General features: G+C 46.2%; 1 protein-coding gene across 1 annotated transcript; it reads left to right on the top strand.

The window, feature by feature from the left end:
* The first annotated feature begins 7,934 nt into the window (after nt 1-7,934).
* RTL9 (retrotransposon Gag like 9) lies at nt 7,935-19,033 on the top strand. The gene is made up of 3 exons (XM_053579949.1): nt 7,935-8,045; nt 13,320-17,431; nt 17,916-19,033. Exons 2-3 carry the CDS (start codon nt 13,406-13,408, stop codon nt 18,030-18,032), a joined length of 4,143 nt encoding a protein of 1,380 aa, XP_053435924.1. The 5' UTR covers nt 7,935-8,045; nt 13,320-13,405; the 3' UTR covers nt 18,033-19,033.
* Nucleotides 19,034-22,520: the final 3,487 nt, after the last annotated feature.

The raw sequence follows: 22,520 nt of genomic DNA, 5'->3' as shown, positions 1-22,520 counted from the left end.
TAGTTACCTGTGGGTTGAGTAGATGGAGAACTAGTGAGAGGAAAGGCTTGGGGCTGGGAGGAAAAGGTGAAGAGGGCCACTTTAAATGAAGGAGGTGGCGAGCCCTCAAACCCTGGGGATGTGAGGTCTGCATTGAGCAAGATCATTTCCTCCTATAAACCATTCTCGGTTAATGACACATACAGCAGAGAACTGGGAATCTGGATCATTGCTGATTTTTGTTAAGTGCTCACTTTGTACCAGCATGGTGCTGGCTTTACAGGCATCTTCACAACACCATATGATAGATATTATTACTGTACCCATTTTACAGATGAGGCTCAGATAGGTCATGTGACTTGTCCAAAGGCACACAACTAGTAAGGAAGCAGAGCCAGGATTTGAACCCAGGTGGTTTTACTCCAAAATGTTGTCCACTAGACCTTAGGAAGGACCCTCCCCACCTAGAAATGTGAGGATGCTTCACCCTCGGCTGTGGCTTTACACGGGCAACTCCTGTTCACACATTACAGCTCTTGGTAAAGGAGGTATTTCAAATCTGCCATGAATCTCCTTGGGGGTGAATTCAAGGTTGGTCCCAGGAGGAAAGGGTGAGAGGAGCATCTCAAAGTCTATAAGTTCCTGTGTGTTACCCTCCTTTGATCTATCCCCCTGCCACTGCCAGGCTGAAGAAATGCCAGGGTTGAGGGGCAGCAGAGGGGTAGATCTGTTTGATTCCTTGTACTGAAGCCTTTTAACACTTTTAGAGCCCTAGTTCAGTGACTCAGATAACTCGGCCTGAGGGTACACTTGCAGGGAATTCTCTTATCTCCTATCCCACTCCAGTATGTGAGATTCTTTCTCCTTCCTGGACCCCAGTTTCATTAAATGAATCTTTTTCTTATTCCCCGAATCCTGAGTCTCTGCTTCAGTAAATTGCCTTCCACCCCAATTTTAGCAAGAATGGAACCTTACCTCTCTGGCAACAGAGCTTCTTAGTACTTTTGGCCTGGCCCTGGGTCCTGCTTTCAGACTCCGCTCGGAGGCTCATGTTTGTACATACAATGAGCTCATGTTCTTCCCTCTCTCGTCTATCAGAATTGGCTTTCCGAAAGGGATGCATCCAGATGAGACTTAACAGGTTGACCCTCCCAAGAGGCTGGCATTTTAACTGACGCCAAAGCCCTGAGTCAAAGGAATTATGTACTTAAAAATTCTCGAGCCCTTGGGAGTGAATAGGGGAAGATTTGGAAGGCTGAGGCATATTCTTAATGCTCCTGGAATGCCAAAGGGTAGACAGAAAAGTCAGGCTTCCGCCAAGCCAGGACCTGGATTATTTGCGTTATAATCAGAATGTATAATCTCCCTCTCCCTACCCAATAGTCCAGACTTTGGCCAAAAGCTTTCTAGACAATGAACCTTTATGATCCAAGCACCATTTTCTCAGAGCTCCTTCGAAGGAGGAGGGCTAAGAAACTTCACGAGTTACCAAAGACCACACAAACAGGCAGTAGTCAAGGCAAAAAGAAATTTCTCCCAAGACTAGTTTTGTTGTATAGGCTGAGAATGAATCCAGTCTCTGCCAGACACCAGGTGAATTTCCTTCTTGGTTTCTCTAGCACTGGTCATCACATTGTTCTTCTCAAATCCTCTTCAGATCCAGCTCTCTTGGTAGGATACAGATAAGAAGCTGCCTATTTTGCTAGAGAAACTGAAGGTGGCCAGCCCTGGTCTAATGAAAACCTTACACTTTTTGATTTGCTTAGGCTTGTTCCTTCCACGATGCTGTGGAGAAATAAATGGGCAAGACATGCTTGTTTTGTCCTGTTCTTATTCATGGCTGAGGAAGGACGTCATTATGAAAGCTCAGAAGGACACTGTTTTTAGTAGGGGTCATGGCAGTTTTTCCTAATGGCTTCTTAGCCAAGGCATGCCTCCCCCTCACCTCCAAACAAGTTCTGCACCCTAAGAATGATTTGTTTTCAGTGTTGGGGGGAAAGAGCGTAGGTAGCAGGCCCTGGCTCTGGCATCCTAGGCTATTTCGAGGGACTTCAGCAGTCCCCAAAAGAAGGAAAAGAAAGGCTGACTCCCCTTTCGGAACACCCACTGGGGCTCCGTGAGGGACTGACAAATGGTCTGGTCTCTCAGTAAAGCAGTAAAAGCATTAGAAATGCTCCTTTTCTGGGGAGGCTGTAGCTATTTTGGCCTGTTTTCCATTAAAATAGGAAGGCACTGGAAGGGAACAGCTCACGGCATAGCATGGAGCCTCCCCATTGTGGCAGGATTTCTAACTGCGTTGAGAATCAGCCACATTGCTCTTCCTTTTTAGCAGGGAAGAGTTTCTAGATTCCCATTTATACACTCTCGCTTGCAACATCTTTCACTGTTTCAGCAAATTGCTGCATAAAAGATGGAGAAGCAAGCAGGGGCTATGCCCACAGTCGTAGCTGTGGTTGCATTTAAGACATTCAAATGCCAAGGGTGCACTTCTCCCATTCAGTTCAACATAAGAAATCAGGTGTGCACGGCATTGGTGAGCAGAAGACCCCAGAGGACAGGTGGACTTTCTGGTTTGCTGGAGATGGGGGAAAGAACAAAAAGGCATTTTGATTTCCCAAACTAAGAAGCAGTTGCAGTGGGTGGGAAGGTCAGAAATTCCTCTCACGTCATGGACCTGCCCACACCTCAGTCAGATAACGATGACCTTCCCCAGGTCCTACCATCTTCTCCCCCTCCCCAAAAGGCAGCATGAGCATCAGTGAGCCCGGTACTTACAGGTGCAGAGGAATTTAGAACAGGAAAATGGAGCTCTCAGGCTCCTGAATGCCTGCCGAGTCAGTTGCATCAGATTAGGAAGTGATGATCGTAAGAATATGAGGTTTGGAAAATCTTGTCCCCCACACCCCCCATTTGGTCTTCTCAGTCTGCATCCACACTCAGACCATCCTCTAGGACGTCTCCCATCCTTCCAGGCTGCCTGGTGCCTCCGTGCCCCTTACCGTGAGGGTGCTGGCAGCCACACTGCCTCTTTGAGCCTGTGGCCTGGCAAGGTAGTCAGGCTCCTGGGATTAGGTTGGCAGGAGTGATTGTCCTCCAAACGATCAGCCCAAAGAAAGACAGAGAGCAAGCAAACCCGAAAATGGGTTCAGGATCGACAGCTCCAGGTCCTTAGCATGTTCCAGGCGTATTCCGAAAGTGGCATCAACAGCAGAGAAAGTGTCCCAAAATAGCTCAGGCTGCCAATGCCTTGCTGAAACCTGAGAAAGAATTGCTGAATTCAAAGATCTGGGTCGCTGTGGGTGTGTGATCAAAGTGCAGATTTGTTGGTAGGAGGAACTCAAGCCATGCTCTTGGGAGAGGCATGAGGTCACTTGGGTCATGGCCTGCATTCTCGTTTCCAACTAACTTGGTGGCAGTGTCAGAAAGCTCCACTGTGCTTAGGGAGGGGGCTGGAAAAAGGTCCTAGGAATGCAGTTTTTATATCCAGGTTTCTGACATGCTACCAATATGAAATAGCGACGCTCTATTTTCTGCATCTCAAACAAGGGAATTGATACTATGCAAAGGCTTCTTTACGATATTGCTTCATGACTGATGAAATTCCCTTTCCAGTAGATTTTTCATTTCTTTTGGCCTTTGGCATAAGTAAATGTCAGCTTTTAAAAAATCAACAGAGAAGAGCAAACAGTAGGGTCTCTGTGACTTTCTTGGGATTTGAGAAATCTCCCCTCCCTGGCTTCTGACTGTACATTGCTGCCTATGGTACTGGGAAAAAATGAGGTCCACCCAGACATGCTGTCTCATTTTTATATTTGCTGAGATCTTGGGACACTCTCCTTTCATCAGGTATGTTGAAAATGTTAGGATTGTCTGCACAGAGTGAGGGTCAATACATAGAAAGGTCAGCATGTGTCGTTTTTAGACTGGCCTTGGGGTTGAAAAAGAAAAAGTCCAGAATTTGGTATCTAGTTCAAGCTCTGCCTGTCTTTTGCTGTGTGAATTTGAGCAAGTCGCTTCTGTTTTCTGGACCCCAGTTTTCTCTTCTGTAAACTGAAGACGCTAATCCCTATCCTAATTCTAACCCAATGGCATAGAGGGAAGAGTAATGTGAAGAGAGAGAACCCTACGTAGGGAAGGGCTTGTCCGTAAGTAAATGGTGCCATTCTTCAAGTTTTTAGGGGACCTTGACTGGAGCCCAGTGTAGTCTACAAAACTAGGCACTATGGGTGTCATAGTCTAAGGATTGAAACTGTTTCTGCTTTCCAGTGGTGAGACTTTTGGTAAGTTGCCTAATGCTCAGTAGCTCAGTTTTCCAGTCTGTCAAGTGGGTATACAAGTAATAGGTTCACATTCCTTTATCTGAAACCATTGAAACCGGGCATAGTTTGGAGTTCAGAATTTCTGGATTTTAGAAAAGTATTATGGTACCTGTAACATATGTAACACTCCTTAAAGAGGTCTTGGACGGTACACTGTGATCAAACATAGTACTATTTCTACATGGGATCAACAAATAACTTTATGTCAATTCAATTCATGCCCAATTTTTCCCCCAAGGGAACTTGCCACAGAATTTTAGTTTTCAGAAACTTTGGTATGTTAGAGAGACACACAGGAAATTGGGGAAAATGAAAGAAGTGAATACTTCTTTAGTGCCTGCCATGTGCTAGGCATTGTTCTAAGTATGTAGTAACTCAGTGAGTTGGCCCAATAAGCCTGTGAGGTAGGCAGTATTATTGTTATCATCCCCATTTTACAGATGAGGAAATAGATTCCTGAAAGAGGTTAAAGCACTTGCCTAGGGTCCCAAAGTCAGTTAAGAGCAGACCTGGGATTCCACTCCAGATACTTCAGCTTCAAAATCTGTGTTCTTAACTATTTTCTCTACCTAATCCATGGAGTTAAGATGAGGCTTGAAATACCTACAGGGGCCAAGCAGGTTACTGTGAAAAAGAAAATGTGGCCAGGTGGGGACTGAGGCACAGTGGTGAGCACACACTCGCAGGGAGCAGCTTACCCAGCTCCAGCTGACTGCTGCTATGTTGGAGTGAGGATCCAAGTCTTTCTGTTTTTTTTTTTTTTCCCCCCAGAGAAGCCAGAAATCCAGCCTTTTATGTGAAATCTCCTGACTTTTAAATGTTGTCAACTAATTAAAAAATGTTAAAAATATTGTATGGGTCAAATAAAATCTGTCTGCAGTCTGGATCTAGCCTGTGGCAGCCAGTTTGTAAGCTCTGCAATGAGAAAATAGATGTGAAAGTGGTTTGGGAGCTTACAGATGTGTTCTAGAAACAGAAAGTCTCATTTTAGGGTTAGACCTTTTTTGCTTTTTTAATTTCCCTTGACTGTGGTCTAATTTTTTTTTTGAAAACTGGTATTCTTAGCCTGGTGGAGATGAAAAGTCAGAATTAAATAGAGACTTCAGTGAACTTGAATACTTCATTCCTTTGGCAGGCTGGATAAATGAGAAGCCTAGGTGTACAGGACGGGCTAAGCCTCAGAATTCCTGCCACACCCACGGGCCCCTTCTAAGGAGTTTCCATCCACAGACCCTAGCTGAGGGAAGTAGCAGTTTCTTATGAATAGGTGGCTATGTTTGGTGATCCTGCTTTCCCCTGGCAATAGCTGATTGAGCCAGGAGAGGGCATCTGATCCCTCAGCAGTCACTCTATGGGCTGGCAAGCAGCCTATGAAGGACCTGGGATGAGAGCTCTGCCCAAGAAGTACAGTGGTGACTAAATTCGGGCCAATGAGAGTGTCTCTCTTGGGGAGTTTGCATACTACACCTAGAAAGAGTGAGCAGTTGGCGCCAGGGGCAGAAGCTGTACACAGAGGACCAGGAGAGATTACTGAGCTTCGGCTATGTGCCCAGTTCTTTACACAGGTTGTTTTGCTTTAAATATCCAAAGAGCATGTGAGGTGGGCACTATTATCCCTGTGTTGCAATGAGGAAACTGAGCTGAAGTAACTTTAAGTTCTGGGGTTTGAGCCCAGGCCTGTTTGAAGTTAAAACTGGGCATATGAACCCCAGTGGCAGTGGTTCTTTAAACTCTAGACTGTTTCACAATCGCTTGGGTTAACATGCAGGTTCCTAGGGCCCCACCCTACACCTATGGAGTCTTTGAAAGCCCCTTCCTGCCCTGCAATCTGCATTTTTAAGGTGTCTCAGGCTGCAGTTGATGCAAGGATTTCCTCACTATGCTTTTATTTTCAGAAATGCAGTTTTAGGGAATATGGCCTACACTTTCAGAAATAGGGTCAATGTCAACAGATGTGGTCAAACTCCAATTTGAAGTCCACCACTGCTTTGGAAATGGGGCCAATTCTGCAAAGAAGGGGCCATCAGTTCTCTTTTCTCATCAAGGAAGTCTAGACTGACCCCAGTCAGTCTGGGGACGATGATGGGATTGAGATGAAGGCTCAGCAGTTGTATAGAGGATCCTATCTGCTCTTTGGGGTGGGTACAGAGCTCCTAGCTAGTGTATGTGCTCACTAAGCATTTTCCACCAGGAGCACAGACTGTAGGAACTCAGTGCACTGACAACAAAGAACATGAGAAAAGTGCCAACAGGCACACTGTAAACTATGAAACTTAAAATGTAAACTGAGTTGTTAGGCTAATACCCATAGAGGTTCTTCTCAGCCCTGCAGAATTTGTATAAGAATTCCATCCATGCCCTTAGTTACCCCATTGAGAAAAATGCTGAAGAGGAGAGGGTCACGGCTAGAGAACTCTGTCTAGGTTGTTGCAGAACTTCCACTCTGGCAGTGGTATTCAGCTGGTATTGAATTCCTCTGTGTTTAGGAACTCTCACTGGGAAGACCGAGTCATAGTCTGAAGGGTGCTCAGAAAGCCTCAAGTCCCAAACTGTTTTGTGTTACAAATGTTCAATGGCATCAGACACTTATTCCTACAAGAGATGCGTGTGGTCCAAGGGGTGACACAGGTCAAATGTCTTGGCCAAGTCCCGCCTCAGCAGGGCTTGAATCCACACTTGGCAACTTTTACTTCTCTCAGTCCATTGCGGTGGACACTTTCTTTATCTGTGTTAACATCCTCGCTTAGGCTAAGGTCAAACTCTGTTCTTCTCTCTCCTAGCCAGAAAGACTTCCTGTCGTATAGGTCTCTGATCTTATTTGTGTTGATATTTTAATTCTGAGTGAGTCCCCAAAGCAGGTCCTTAGACAAGTGGCCATCCTCCAGGGTGGCAGGGAGGAAGCTGCCTCCAGGGAGGACAATTGCAACTGTCCAGGGTGCAGGGAGGAAGCCTGAGGGCTAGATAGTGAATGTTTTCTCAAGAGAAGAGAAGTCTGTTTCATTTACTATCCTTTATTCTCTGTTGATTTCCTTTTCTTTTGGTATTGAAAGAAAGCCCTTTCTTTTTAGGAAATGACAATGTGGGGTTGTTTGGTCCTATTTCTTAATGCCTTGACTTGAAAAAAGAAAAACCTGGCAACCCAATGTCAGTCCCCCGATTTTTTGGGTTTGCAACAGCTGCAAGTCTAGGAACCTGGTCTTATTCTGAGAGTTCTGCTAGTACCTCTAGTACCTCCTCTTGCCACTTATGTGCTAAGTGCTTATAAATTACCTGTTTCATAATCTGCAGCAGAATCTCTCCGAGGATTGACATCAAGCTTACAGCTCTGGGGTTTACAGTATACTGGTCTGTAGTTTCCTTATTTAAGAAAATTGGGACACTGCCCATTTGCAGTCTTCCGGTATCCCTCCTGTTCTCTCTGATTCCACAGATCCTTCAGGACGGCACCTAATGCAAGACAGTTCCGTTTGCTCTTCTTATAATGTTCTTCTCCCTATAGACTTGGACATGCATATACATGTTGTTTGGGGAGTTTGCAGCGCATCCAATGAAAGTGTAATTCCCAACTAACAGTCAAATCCTTTTCTTTGGAGCTACCCAGAACACACCTACCCTCTCTTCCATATGACAGCCCTTCAGAGACTTGAAGACGGTGTGTGACTCTCCCGTGAGTTAAGAGCACTAGCTGAGTCAGACAGACCCGAGTGACAAGCCCAGCTTCCCTCCCTCTCAGCTGTGAGAGCCAAGGTAAGTAACTTCATTTTCATTTCTCTCTACTTCAGTTCTTTAGCTGATTTATCAAATGAGGGTAAAAAGCCCACTTCATGGGTTTATTGTGCAATAAATAATATAATGTATGTAAAGCGTTTAGCACAGTGCCTGGCATAGTAAACAGTCAGCAAATGCTATTTTTCCCCTCTTTATTTCTAAAGAGCCGGTGGGCATTTTAAGTGTCAGGGCTGTTAGTGAGCAAGGGAGTAGGGATCATTTCTCCTTCCTGACGTATCAGGAAAGGCAGAGAACCCTGGAGTAGACCAGGTATTGCTCTATCCTTTGCTTGTCTGTTTTCAGTTATCCGGGTGCCTGTTTGCTAGGGCTGGGGGAGAGGATCTAGGCAAGGCTTATTTTCAACAGCTGGAAAGCTATTTGTTGACATATTGAATCAGCTCTTGTTTATGCTTATTTCCCTGAGCAGCTAGCCCTGCAATCCCCCAAACTCAATTACCTTTTGTGAGGCGGCAGGAGCATGCCACCCCCTAGCCGTATTGATCAGTGCAGACTGGATGGGACGTGAAGGACCGAGAGATGCTAAGCAGCGATTGCTGGGCTTTTCTTTCCTTAGAAGGCCTCCCTTCTCCGTGTTCCTAGAGACTCTGGCTTTAATAGAGCAGAAGTCTATGCCTCAATGCAACCCTCTCTTGGTAGCCTCCTTAGAAGCAAGCTGATGAAAATGGTCTCAATGGGCCAGAACTTGGAACCCTGGAGTGCCCAGTGCCAGAATGTTTTTCTAACTGTAGCTCTTTGCACACACTGGGTTTTGCAAGCAATTGCATGATATGAACTCTGAATGCCATTGCAGCTAGAAAAAGTTTGGAAGTAAACACACCCAACTGTGAACAGGCAGAGGAATAGGACTTGCAGACATGGGGGGTGGGTAGTCTGAGGACTTCAGCTTTATCTATACAGAAGATTTCAAGTTTTTATCCTGAGTATATATTTTTAGAGTACTTACAGAAATAGATTACTCTATTAAACATAAATAAAAGAGGATCAAGAAATTGTTTCTCTAAGGCAAACCAAAAAATACAAAGTAAAAGCCAGTCATTGGAGACACTTGTCAGAGGTCATTGCTGACCAAAGACCTTAGTGGTGCAACTGATAAGCTTGTTGGGGGATAAAGGTTGCATGGGTAGGGGATGTTGGGATCCCTAGAGTGAGCTTGCAGGGAAGGAGTGGAAAGGGCTACAGATAGAAAATAACCCTAGATCACAGAAAATTAACTTTTATTATTTTCTCACACAAGTATCATGGGTCCATTATGACAAATAAGAAAAGACAGATAAGGAAAATGAAAATCCCCTCAAATCCCACCATTCAAGCCTAGTCACTGTTCACATTTTTGTCTATATCCTCCCAGACTTTATTTTTTCTAGGCAAAACCCTACACATCTATTTTATAAAAATCAGATCATTATGTACACGCTAGAATATAATTTTCAGGGACTACATTAGTGACTGCTCCAGCTGCAGCATGATTCATTTAATCATTAAATGAATTATGTTCTAGCATGAGGCATTTCAGTTATTTCCAAAATGGTTATGTTAGAACAGAAACTACATAAAGTGCTTGGTAGCTGTGTGACATTGGGAAAGCTAGGTAACCTTGCTGTGCCTCTGGTTTCTCATGTGGAAAGTGAAGGAGATAATAGTCCCTAGCCCCTAGGGATGTTGTGAGTATCAAGTGTGATGATGTAGATAAATGGTTAACACAGTACCCAGCACAGTGAATGGTAGGGATATGAATGACGATGATGATGACGACAACGATGATGATGTTATGATGCTGTTGTTAATAGAGTGGATTTCTGTGACTGTTTTTGGTTTAGGGAAGAATAGAGAGTGACTGGAATTTTTCTTTTTGAGTAGTCTACTGTAGTGAGCTCTGGAGTAAGACAGAGCTGTATGCTTTTGGTCACTGAGGGTCCATTTCCTTACCTGTAAGGATACTGAGAATTAAAAGGACCTAGTTCACAGGGTAGTTGTGAAGACCAAATAGGATAATGCTGGAGAAAAGCCCTTAGCACCATTCTTAGCCTATGGGAAGAGTTCAAGCAGGGTTAGTTGGTATTATTACTATAATGATTTAGCTGCTTGTTTTAACAAAGTCTCCTTGCTTGGTGGTGTGGGAGGTGGGGGTGGGGCCGGTAAATAGAGCACTTTGAGTTTTGAATCACTTGTCTGGTTACAAAGAGAGACAGTGATTTTGGAACCAAACTGGGGCTCTAATCTGGGCTTTGCCATTTACTGGCTCTGTGACCTTGGTCTCGTAGTCTTCTCTAAGCACATTTCCCCGTGCGTAAAATGAGAATGATGTCAGTGCCTACCTTACAGGTGTTATGAGGAGAGCAGAAAGATATATGTGCAGGGCTTAACTCAAGCCCTCAGTTATTTTTGGTTGCTAATTGGTTTATAACAACCTGAATGCCTCCCCCTCCTAACTCTGCTTCCCTATGCCTGGGCCACTTGAACTTCACTGGGAGGCTTTGCCCTATCCAGGGCTCAGGGACCAATTATGCCCTTAGACTGAAGAAGTGATATTGATTCAAGAAGGCTGGAGGACTCTGGTCAACCTTCCTGCTACTTCTACTCTGGCTTTGTGCTCCAGTTCTAGAAAGCAGGCTGTAGCCCTGTTTCTATGAACAAGCCCTCACCTGGTGTGCTCGAGACAGGTGTGTTTTTCTTGCCAGCTGTCTGCAATCCATGGGGCCTTGCTGTTGAATCCTAGCCCTGTGGCAGGGACATCAGTTGCCAGATTCCCTTCCATGTGTCTGACCCTGGGGCAAATTGGCTTGGTGATTATCACGATTGCAGGGCTCTATTAAGGTGTCTGCTTCCCAGGCCCTGCTGGCTATCCTTTGAAGCTCTGCTTTCTCTGCACCGGAACCTCTTGGAATATTTCTGATGCCGCTCTGCAGGATCTCTGGCCCCTGTTCCCTTCGCTCCAAGCACCTGCCTGTGCTACCATGGCATACCAGCTGCAGGGTCTGGCCCCCAGCACTTCTGTGTCTGCCCCGCCACAGAGGGCCTATGTCTCATTTCCTGAGCCAGGACCCTCTTAGTCTCATCTCCTTATTTGTGTCTTCTCTTTAGTCCCATCAGAGGTGGGCACGGTGGAGTGGGGTGTAGGCTGGTAGGACTGTTGGGGACTGCTGGGGGAGAGTGGAAGAGGGGTGGAGCTGCATAGGCCAAGTGTTAAAGCGGAGCTTCTGGAGGGCTGTCAAGTGAAAGGCGGCCAGAGGCAAATGTCAGAGCCTATATAGAGGCAGGAATCTGGGACCAGAGAGACAGAGCAAGCAGTAGCAAGTCAGGAGCAGTGGAGCGGGTGGGCGGGCAGGCTGGCTGGCGGGCAGGGGGGCGTGGCAGGGGATAGCTAAGGGAGATTGCAGAGAACAGCTGCTAGTATTGGGTCTTACTTTAATGAACTGGTTGGGCACAGGGTATAAGTCAATTGGCCAGACCAAAAGCGCTAGGGGCACAAAAGATACTCTCTCCCTTTTCTCGGTCACTGGCAAGGTAAGATCTTTCTGGGTTTTGCCTGGTGGGAAACTGGCATGTTCAGGGATTTTTCTGAAGCTGAGAGGTAGAGTTCTGTGACTCCTCTTTTGACTCATCTTTCCCATCGCACCAATTACTATAATCACCAAGGTGCCAGCAGGGGGGCACTATTTCCTTTACAACACCCCGTCTCAGAGTTGGAGATAGAGGAAGGGGTCTTGGTAATGTGACCGAGCACAGTGGTGGAGAGAAGGGGGTTCTGGAGGTGGAAGGACCCGGGAAGCTGTGTGACTGCAGGCAAATTGTTAAACTTCTCTGGGCCTGAATGTTCTCATTTGTAAGATGAAGCAAGAATACTACCAAAATCCCTTAGTGTTGCTGTGGAGACCTAATAAGATGATGTCAGTGCTTAGCAGAGTGCCTAGCAGAGTGTTGCCAGTTAGTGCCTGCTCAAGCAGTGTTCACTGCTGGTATTTCTATTGCTAGTCTTGTTGCCATTGTTATCATCAAGGTACAGTGTCACTGGGTTGATGACTTTCGTAACATTGTCTCAAAGTAGCAAGTCTTCCAGTTTTGGCATGGGCAGGCCATGGGGACATGTCAACATTGTGTAATATTTGCACTAGTTTCCAAGCTGTGTGTCAAAGAGCCCCTTTGGGGGCTTCTCATGGCAGCGGGACTGGAGCCGTAAGACCTTGGGATTGTCCACCCCCATTTCATCAGAAGCATTTGAAATCTGTACATGTTATAGACTGGGCTTCAAGCAAGCCATGATCTAGGATCTCAGAGAAATAATGGAATACGACTCGAGGGATACCAAAGACGAGGCACCTTCCAGGAAAGGGTGGGAGTCAAAAATAGTTGTTTTGTTGCTGTTGCAGTGATCTCATTTTTTCCTCCACTCTGGCTAATCTGAGAAAGCTCATAAAATGGAAATAATAATAATACCTATTGCATAAGATGTTGTAAGACACAACAAATGGAATGATGCTTATAAAGGCCTGCACATTATAGGCAGTCGCGTACAGTTGCCTAAAGTACGGTGACTGGCAAATAAGTCAGCAATAAATAGTAGCAGTAGTGGTGGGGTGGTGATGAATAATAATCATGATAATAATAAGCAGGATTTTCAGTTCATAAAATGTTGTTCCCAGTCATTGATCAGATAAATCTGATCTGGAAGGAATGCTTCCTTTTCCTGAGGGCATTCAGGGCCATAAGAGTAGTAAAGTGGGATCTGAACCACTGGCAGGATTCAGTGAGCCCTAGGAACTAATGATTATTCTGGTGCAAAGGGCTTTCTCACTGGGAAAAAAGGCAGGAATCTGGGGTCTGCGATCTCGTGAGTGCAACAGTGGGATAGAACATAGTAGCCAGGGACCTGCACTTCTCACATATGGCCAGAAGGTGGTGCTGCTGTTTCATTTACTCGAGTACTGCCAGACTCCTGGGCTGCTGAGGATGCTGGAGAGGCTGTGCTGTGTACCTAGAATGGTTGGTTTGAAAAGGATGGAGACAGAAGGGATATTTTTTCCAGCTCAAAAGTTGTTCATAGCTACACGGCTTCTTTAATCTGATAGGCCCGTCTCCAATACCGCATACCTGGCAACATATAAAACAGGTCTCCATCATGAATCATTTGTTTACCAACATCTACTTGATGTTGATTTTTTTTATTAAATCATAGCTGTGTAAATGAATGCATGATGTTAATTTTTGACCTCTAAATTTGTTTCTTGTTTACAGATTTTCTTACCACTTGGGTTTCAGCAGGACCCCTGATGTCATCACTTTAGGGGCTCCCTCCACACTGTCCTGTGGCTGTGGAATATATGTCAGTGCCCTTACGTTCACTGCAACTTGACAATATGAGGAAGGAAAATGTCGACCCTCAAAACAGGGGCATGTCCTTCTCGAGACCAGTGCCAGAAGCCAGAGCTGAGGTCCAAAGCCTGCATTCTCATGTCCCGTTGCCTACAGTCTCAACTTCAGCCTCAAACCCTGGAGGGACTTCAATGCAGCTGACAACATCTCTAGGCTTTGACACCATGTCTGCACCTCCAATGGAAACACCAAACTCTGGAACAGTGTCCCCACCGCTAATGTCAGTTTCAGACTCTGAGGCACTGTCCCCATTGCTAATGCCAGCCTCAGACCCTGGAGCACTGTCCCCATTACTAACGCCAGCCTCAGATTCTGGGGCACTGTCCCCATTGCTGACACCGGCCTCAGATTCTGGGACACTGTCCCCATTGCTGTCCACATCAGATTATGGGTTAATGTCTCCAGGGATGATGACAATTCCTGACTTTGGAATCATGTCCACAGCACTAATGGCACCAGATTCTGCAGAGATCTCACCATTGGCATTGCCAACTCTTTCCTCTGGAGCGATGTCTATACCTATAATGAACACCTCATCTTCAGAGGCAATGTCCACACCATTAATGCTGGCACCAGATCCTGGAGAGATATCCCCACTTTTAGTGCCAGATATAAACTATGGAGGGATGTCCGCACAGTCAATGCCAGCTCCAGACTCTGAAGCCATGTCCCCATTGCAAATTACAGATGAAGACACTGAAGCAATGTCCAAAGTGCTAATGACTGCTCTCGCCTCTGGAGAGCTTTCTTCACTGCTAATGTCAGACGTAGATTCTGAAGCGATATCCTCCCTGATAATGTCAGCCCTGGCTTCTGAAGATACATCAGCCCAGCCAACAAGCACCCAGGACTCTGGGGGAATATGCACCCCACTCATGTCAGACCCAGACTCTGGAATAATGTCTTCATTGCTCATGTCAGCTCCAGGCTCTGGAGTAATGTCCACACCACTACTGTCAGTCCCAAATGCTGGAGAAATGTCTACGTTACCAAAGGCAGCCCCAGACACTGAAGCAGTGTCCCCACTGCTAATGACAGCCCTAGCTTCTGGAGTGATGCCTACTCAATTGATATCAACCCCAGGCTCTGGAGCAATGTCCCCATGGGTAACACAAAATGTAGACTCTGAAATCATGTCTGCTCCACCAATGACAGCAACAGCCTCGGGGATGATGTCTGCACCATCGGTGAGAGCTTCAGATTCTGGAGCAGTGTCTGCACCGCTAATGAGAGCTCCAGCCTCTGGAAATATGTCTACATTGCAAAAGATAGACCCAGCTCCTGTAGCCATGGCCATCCCACTGATGACAGTCACAAGTTCTGTACCAGCATCCACAGAGCAAATGCCAACTACAACCTCTAAAGTGATGTCCACACAATTAACAACAGCCAAAACTTCTGAAGTGATGCCCACAGGCTTTAGAAAAGGTACAGCCAATGGAGCAAAATCTACACAGCGCACCAGGGCCTCAGCCTGTGGAAAGATGTCCATGCCACTAAGGAGAGCCATGGCTTCTGGAACAATGTCCACACAACCAGTTACAGCCACGGCCTCTGAAACGATGTCCATGCTTCAGTTGACAGCTCCAGCCTCTGGGTCAATGTCCACGCTGCAAGCGGGAACCCCTGTCTCTGGAACAATGTCCGTGTCACAAATAAAAAGCACAGCGTCAGGATTGACATTGACACAGCAAACGAGAGCCACAGCTTCTGGAGCAATGACAGCAAAATTCTCCGGATCAACATCTACTCTGTTCATGAGTGACACAGCCTCAGGAGGGATGTCCATGACACCAATGAGATCTCTGGCCTCTGGGACATTGTCCAAGCCACTAATGACATCCAAAGCCCCTGGAAAAATGTTTGTGGAGCAAATGACAACTACAGCTTCTGGAGCCATGTCCACACCGCTAATGAGAGACACAACCTCTGGAGCTCTGTCCCTGCCAGAAATGACAGACACAGCCTCTGGAGGCATGTCTGCACTGCTACGGAGAGCCACAGACTCTGGAGCAATATCCACATCACAAATGACTGCCACAGCCCCTGGAGCTATGTCCATGCCACCAATGAGAGCCTCGGGTCCTGGAGCAATGCCCACATCATTCCTGAGAGCCACAAGTTCTGGAAAGATGCCCAATCAGTCAATGAGCACCCAAGACCCTGGGGGGATGTCCACATTGGTCATGAGATCCATGTCGTCTGGGGGGATGCAAATGAGACCCCCAGCCTCTGACATGATGTCCACACCAATAGTGAGAGCCAGGGCCTCTGCAGCGATGGCCACACCACTAATGAGAGCCTCAGATTCTGGAGAGATATCCCTACCACTAATGTACCCTCCAGCTTCGGGAGAGATAGCCACACCTCTGAGAGCCCCAGCTTATGGAGCGATACCTGCTCCACAAATGACAGCCACAGCCTCTGGAATGATGTCCATGCCACAGATGAAGGCACCAATCTCTGGAGCAAAGTCCACGCTGCTCATGAGATCCACAGCTTCTGGAACTCTGAACATGCCTCAGATGACAGCCTCAGCCTCTGGAGGGACGCCCATGCTGCCGGTGAAAGGCTTAGCCCCTAGAATGACATCTACATCACAGATGATGCCCACAGCTTCTGGAGACATGTGCACACTACCCATGCGAGCTCCAGCCTCTGGAACCACGTCTGGACTACTAAAGAGACCCTCAGCCTCTGAAGCTGTGTCCACAGAGTTTATGAGAGCTCCAGCCTCTGGAAAGATGTCCACTGCACAGACGACAGCCATGGCCTCTGGAGGGATGTCCAAGCCATTAATGAGATCCTCAGCCTCTGGTGCAATGCCTATGCCTTTGATGTCAGCCATGACTTCTGGAGAGATGTCTATGCCACTAATGAAAACCACAGCCTCTGGAGCAATGTCCACCTTGCAAACCAGGGTCATAAGCTCCAGATCGATGTCCCTGCCACAAACCACATACACAACTTCTGGAGGGATGACCCCACCAGTGAAAGCCTCTGCTTCTGGAGCATTGTCCACACCGCTTATGAAATCCTCAGCTTCTGGAATGATATCTACGCCACTACTGAAAGGCACAGCCTCTGGAGGGATGCCCATGCCACAAATGACAGCCACGGCCTCTGGAGCTATGTCCACGCCGCTTATGAGGGCCCCAGCCACAGGGGGAATATCCATCCCACAGACAGCCTCTGGGATGATGTCCACTCTGGAAGCCAAGGCCACAGACTCTGGAGAGGCAGGTGCTTCTCATGTCAACACCACCGCCTCTGGATCAAATCCCACACCTCACGCGACTGCCACAACCCCTGAAACTAGGAAGCCACCACCAAAGGAAGTGCCATCTTTTGGAATGTTGACTCCAGCACTCTATTACCTCTTAGAAGAGCAGGAAGCAGCCCGGGGCTCGTGCCCTGAGGAGGAAGAGATGGAAATTGACGAGGAGAAGCAAATGAAGGGTTTTTTGGATGATTCAGAGAAAATGGCATTTCTGGTGTCCCTTCATCTGGGGGCAGCAGAGAGGTGGTCCATCTTGCAGATGGAGGTAGGAAACCCCCTCTCAGATGATGATAAATCTTTCCTGAGCAGATCCCAGGGCTTATATGACTCCCTGTCTGAGATAGACATCCTCAGCGCTATTCTTTGTCATCCTAAGCAGGGCCAGAAGTCAGTCAGGCAGTATGCCACTGACTTCCTACTGCTGGCACGACATTTGTCCTGGTCTGATGCCATTCTACGGACCAGGTTTCTGGAAGGACTCTCAGAAGCTGTTGCCACCAAAATGGGTCGTATCTTCCTGAAGGTGGCCAGCAGCCTAAAGGAACTGATAGATAGGTCTCTCTATACTGAGTGCCAGCTGGCTGAAGAGAAGGATTCCCTGGGCAAATCAAGCCAGGGTCTGTCGACAGCCTGTAAGCGGAATAATGAGGCAGCCATGGAAAGTGAACTGAGCTCCCAGCAGCAGACAGAGGAGGTAATGGGGGGGGACACTTAAGGTTTTTGAGCAGAATATATGAGGTGATGGTGGGGAATACACCTTGCTTCTTTGAGTGGAATCAGGAAGAGGGAAGGGGTAGGCATTGAGCCAGTATGGCTTTGCAGTTATTTAGGGGTGTATTAATCACTTTGGGGAGCCATGTCCTGCCCAAGTTACTGAGGGCTTGGGGTGGTTAAAGTACTAAGTCATCTGAGTATGAGGGAACTGACTAGGCTCAGTCCCAACTCTCTACTTGTTCCAAGTCCAATTCTAAGGGAGGGATCTTCTTTTGGGGACTGGGACCCATATACAGCCACATGTGTTGTAGAATCAGGCAACTAAGGAATTCGGCTAGTCGAGACCTTGGTCACACTTTATATGAGTGAGATAAATTAGCTGGATTCCTTGATTTGCTAGGTCACTGAACTTAAATGTCATAGTAAATGTGGCTCTTACCTTTGTTCCTTCTTTTCATTCCCAGCACCAGCATGTTCCAAAACGCTGTTACTACCTGAAAGAGCACAGAGACCCCCAAGAGGGTCTTCATGACCACCTTGGACAGAGCATAGGCCATCAGAAGCCCCCCACCAACAAGTAATGCTCCTTGGCTCTTCTCCTGTGATATCTGACTCAGCTGCTAACTTGGGACTGGATCCTGGACCCATTCCATTCATCTACATCATAAACCTTGTTGCCTTCACCCTTCAGCCTCCCCCACCAGGGACATCCCACCCTATCTCTCAATTGGCTGACTTGACCTTCTTTGTCACCCACATGCCTGTGACCTGCCCTGACAATCAGAGTGTGAACTACAAGAGCATATGGTGTATGAGGTTCTGAACCCCCATCACCATCAAGGCCAGTTTTAGTTTTTGGTCCAGGGAGAAGTCTAGGCAGGAGAAATCATGTCCTACCTCAAAAACACCTTAGAGTGTCTTGCCATGTGTCAGCAGGCAAACTTGAGGAAGCCCTGGTTCCTTTACACCTGGCAGGGGAGCCTATAAGGAGAGTGATGCCCACTCCTATACCATCCTTTGAATCCACTAGACTTCCCCCTATATATCCCAACTCATAGCACCTACAATGGGTCTCCAGGGCCCTTGACCTGCTTATAGTCTCCATCCTGAACCATTCGTTTTGAGCCATAATAATAGTGATAGTAATGGCTAATGGTTATTGCCAGTGTACCATGTGATTAAGTGGGCTTAAACTCTTGCCAAGCACCATCTCACTACATTCTTACAGTGACCCAACTTGCTCTTGTGTTGTCAGCTTCTGACCTCTTGATCTGTGACTCTTGTCTGATCCCTCAGTGTGGAATCTCTAGCTCTGACCTCTGGGCAACCCCCTCAGTTGTTAATTGCCCCCACTGCTCTTGGCTATTGTGCTTCATGGCCAGCACTCTTAATGAGGGGCTTGGCCTCTGGACAGGCATAGATGGTTAGAACATAACCGTGATCAGTGTTTGCCTTCAGGTGGTGGGGTTATGGGTGTTTTTTATTTTCTTCTTTCTATTTCTCTGTACTTTCCAGATTGTCTACAGCAAGCATGTATTACATTTGTAATCGTAAAAGTAAATAAAATTCATTTGTGAAAAAAAAGAATTCATTATGGTTACTAGAATTAGATTTATTGAGTCTTTAATTCAACCAATATTTATTATCTAACATGTCAGCCACTGTTTGGGGGACAGACAATTAAGGACCTGCTCATATGAAAATTCCATTCCAATGGATGGGGAGACAGACAATGAGCTAGAATACCCTTAAGTTAGATTAGAATTGTGGTGAAGGCTATGAAGAAGGAAGCAGGATAATGGGGGATTTAATACAAATAGGGCCAATTTATTTATTCAATAGTAGTTCATATAAATGGGATACTTGAAGGTCTTTCAAAAACAGTAGGAATGACATGATTAGAAACATATTTTAGAAGCTCACCCAGCTACTCTGGAGGCTGAGGCAAGAGAATCGCATAAGCCCAAGAGTTAGAGGTTGCTGTGAGCTGTGTGACGCCACGGCACTCTACCGAGGGCGGTACAGTGAGACTCTGTCTCTACAAAAAAAAAGAAACATATTTTAGAAGCTCACTTGGCAACAGTTTGGAGGCAGGATGGAGGAAGGGTTCAGAGAGCAACTTAGCCTCCTGTAATAGTTCAGGTGACTGGCCACATGATTCAATCTAGGGTGGTGGCAGCAGAGATGGGAAGATGGGATCGAGACCAAATCCTCTCTGAGGACTCAAGTCTGCTGGTCCATTACCTTAAACATTGGTTCTGTTCCAGGAAGTGAAAAATGATTCTCAGAAAAACAAAGATTTTCAGACAAATTGGCAGCCCCACGATACCGTCTATAAGACGTCAGCTCTGTGGGTTGCCTGCAGTCACCTCAATAGTCAGTGCTGCTGCTTTAGAAAAATAGGGTCCAATAAGGGGAAATACAAATTCCAGGCAGGGAGACGTCTGGACCCTGGGGACAAGCTTCCCCCCAACTTTGGGCCTGTTGGTTCACACCTGGCCCAAGGAGTTTGGATGTTTGTGCTTAGCTTGGATTGCTCTTAGCTAGAAAAATCACTGTTGAGTTTTCCCTCTACTGAAAAAAAAAAAAAAACACATAAGGATAATATGGAATTTACAATTTATGCCTGAAAAATGTATATAGGAAGGAAAATGTCTTAAAAATGAAGGCAATTTTCTTACAGCCATGATAGCAGAGAACAATAACCCTTCTTTATTTTTCTCCCTACCTCTTTTCCTTTTGCTTTTGCCTTTCCTCTCCTTCGAGCTAACATTACTAGAGATAAATGGAACAAATGGAGCCTAATCATACCCAACTAGAGCTCAGTCCCTGCTCTACCAATCCTAAAGTTATATTTAGATGTGTTTCAAGAGCCACTCAGCATTTACATGGAGCTGGGCTATCAGATGCCCGAGCACTTGGGATAATTTCATCTGCTATGAAATGGTGTTTCAAGCTTCTCCAGGCCTCACTGGCCCGTGGGGAAAAATAAGGTCCCATAAGCAGGACAATTTCAAATGTCACCAACCTCTGTCCCCACCCTTGTTTAGTCGGTCCTCAATTCCTTGAAAGCTTCTTTCAGTTCTCTGTGAAAGACCCCAGAAATTTCAGCTGCTCTGAGACAGTCCTTTCCTGTTGTTCTTTGACTCCTCCCCCGCTCCGTGGAAGTCAGCTGCCCATCTTGCCATTTGAGGACAGGCCCTATTCCCGACTCCAGCTGCTGGTGGGTGGCTCTGGATTTCAGGACACAGAGGCCCCTCCTGGTGAGCAGTGTGGATTCTGGGGCACTCAACAGTGGCACATCTGAGAGGGGCCTAAATGGTGCTACCTTCTCTCCCAGCAGCTTTGGGTGAAGGCACTGGCGGGTCCATCCAGAAGGTTGGAAATGCCCCTTTGAGTTCTATGCCACATTTTGTCACCTGCACATTTAAACAACATTGCTTCTACCTTTCCGTGGGGTCCCATAAGAACAATGGCTTCAGCTTCTCCCCATAGCAACATCTGCCCATTCCAGCTCTGACTTTTCGACCTGGTTTCTCTGCTAGGAGAGCAAAGCCCCTCAGGTCCCTTCTCCAGATTCACCCTTGAGCCCTCATTTCCATGTTCTTCTACCTGTTCTCTATACCTGACCCCTCTAAACCCAAAGTCCACAAATCCACAGATCTCTTCAAAATCATGTTACTCCATGTGAAAATATGCCAGAAACTCTTTCTCCACACTCACTCCTTGGGGCACAGCTAGAGAGCAAATGTCACTCGGTCCCATTTCTCTATCTTTCTGCCATCCTCTCACCCACCACCTGGCCTCTGCCTTTGCTCCTCAGAGACCAACATTCTAGAGAACCTTCTCTTAAATACCTGTTACCATGGTAACAGGCTCGGGCTGCTGCTGAATGATGAATGCCTCAGTTTCCAGATATTTCTGAGTCGCACTTTGGGCTCAGCCAGGATCCTGCACTGCACTAAGTGAGTTTGATCAGATCAGATGAAGGACTCTGACCCCCCATTTATTCCAATAGTCCATTGCTTGTGACCTTGAGGTATTCTCCATCTCATTGTCCAACCAGAATATTAAAGATAAAATAACTTGCCTTTCCTCACAGCTATAGAGAGATTTTCTCCTATGGACTGTGTGTTTCCTTCCTTCTCACACAGTCTGAAAGCTCTGTACACCTTGGAAAGTTGGGGGGCAGGGAAAGCAGTCTGCTAGATCCCTTATAACTGAATGAAAGATTCATAATAGAATAGATTAGTGATTTTCAACTGGTGTGCCGTGAAAGGATCTTGGGTGACCTGCAAAAAATTTTTAAAGATCATTAATTAAATGATTTTTGAAAGAATTTCAAAGCATAGTAAGTATATTCTTTTCCTTATTCTTGTTTTTTGATCAACATAATTTAAGTGTGTCATGACAAGTTTAACTATAGATAGGTTTAGGTGTACTGTGAGATTAAAAAGGTTGAAGAGGGCCGCGCCTGTGGCTCAAAAGAGTAGGGCGCCGGGTTCACACCCAGCCCTGGCCAAAAACTGCAAAAAAAAAAAAAAAAAGTTGAAGAAAGCTGGAATAGATACTGTAAGAGGTTGAAATGACCGCTGGAAGGGGACACTTGACTTTGAGTACCGCTGTATTTCCCTCTAACAAGCTGAATAGTTTTAAGCAGCCAGTTTACTTTGCAGGGCTCCAGTTGCCTCTTGTCTAAAATAGGAATACTCGTCATTGTTCTGCTAATCTCATGGCATTGTGGGATAAAGGTTGTGATATTTTGGAAAAATCAAATGCAAGACCTACAAATGTAAGGTCTAGATCAGAATATGCTGCCCCCAAATATGCCAATTTGGTATTACGATTATTTGGAGTTGAACGCCATTAAGAAGAAACAAATGCAGAAAAAGCTCTTTGTCTTTCCTCCACTTGCCTAAAAGCAAGACATAAATGGCCCTTCGTGAAAATTTTCTTCCTCTCCTCTCCTTTATGCCATGAGGAAAACAACTGTTATTACTGGGGACAGAAAGTCAGCATCAAGATGGGTCTGCATAAAACCTTCCTAAAGACAACTTTTAGATCTTGTT

The sequence above is a fragment of the Nycticebus coucang genome, chromosome X (genome assembly GCF_027406575.1).
Source record: "Nycticebus coucang isolate mNycCou1 chromosome X, mNycCou1.pri, whole genome shotgun sequence".
NCBI lineage: Eukaryota > Metazoa > Chordata > Mammalia > Primates > Lorisidae > Nycticebus > Nycticebus coucang.
Note: the sequence above shows the minus strand (reverse complement) of the source record. Positions and strands in the feature narration are given on the sequence as shown.

What these genes read in the sequence shown, in the direction of transcription:
- RTL9 (XM_053579949.1), top strand. Translation starts at nt 13,406, where the DNA reads ATGTCAGTGCCCTTACGTTCACTGCAACTTGACAATATGAGGAAGGAA. An exon ending in CCCAGCAGCAGACAGAGGAG is followed by an intron (nt 17,432 to 17,915) that starts GTAATGGGGGGG and finishes TTTCATTCCCAG; the next exon opens with CACCAGCATGTTCCAAAACG.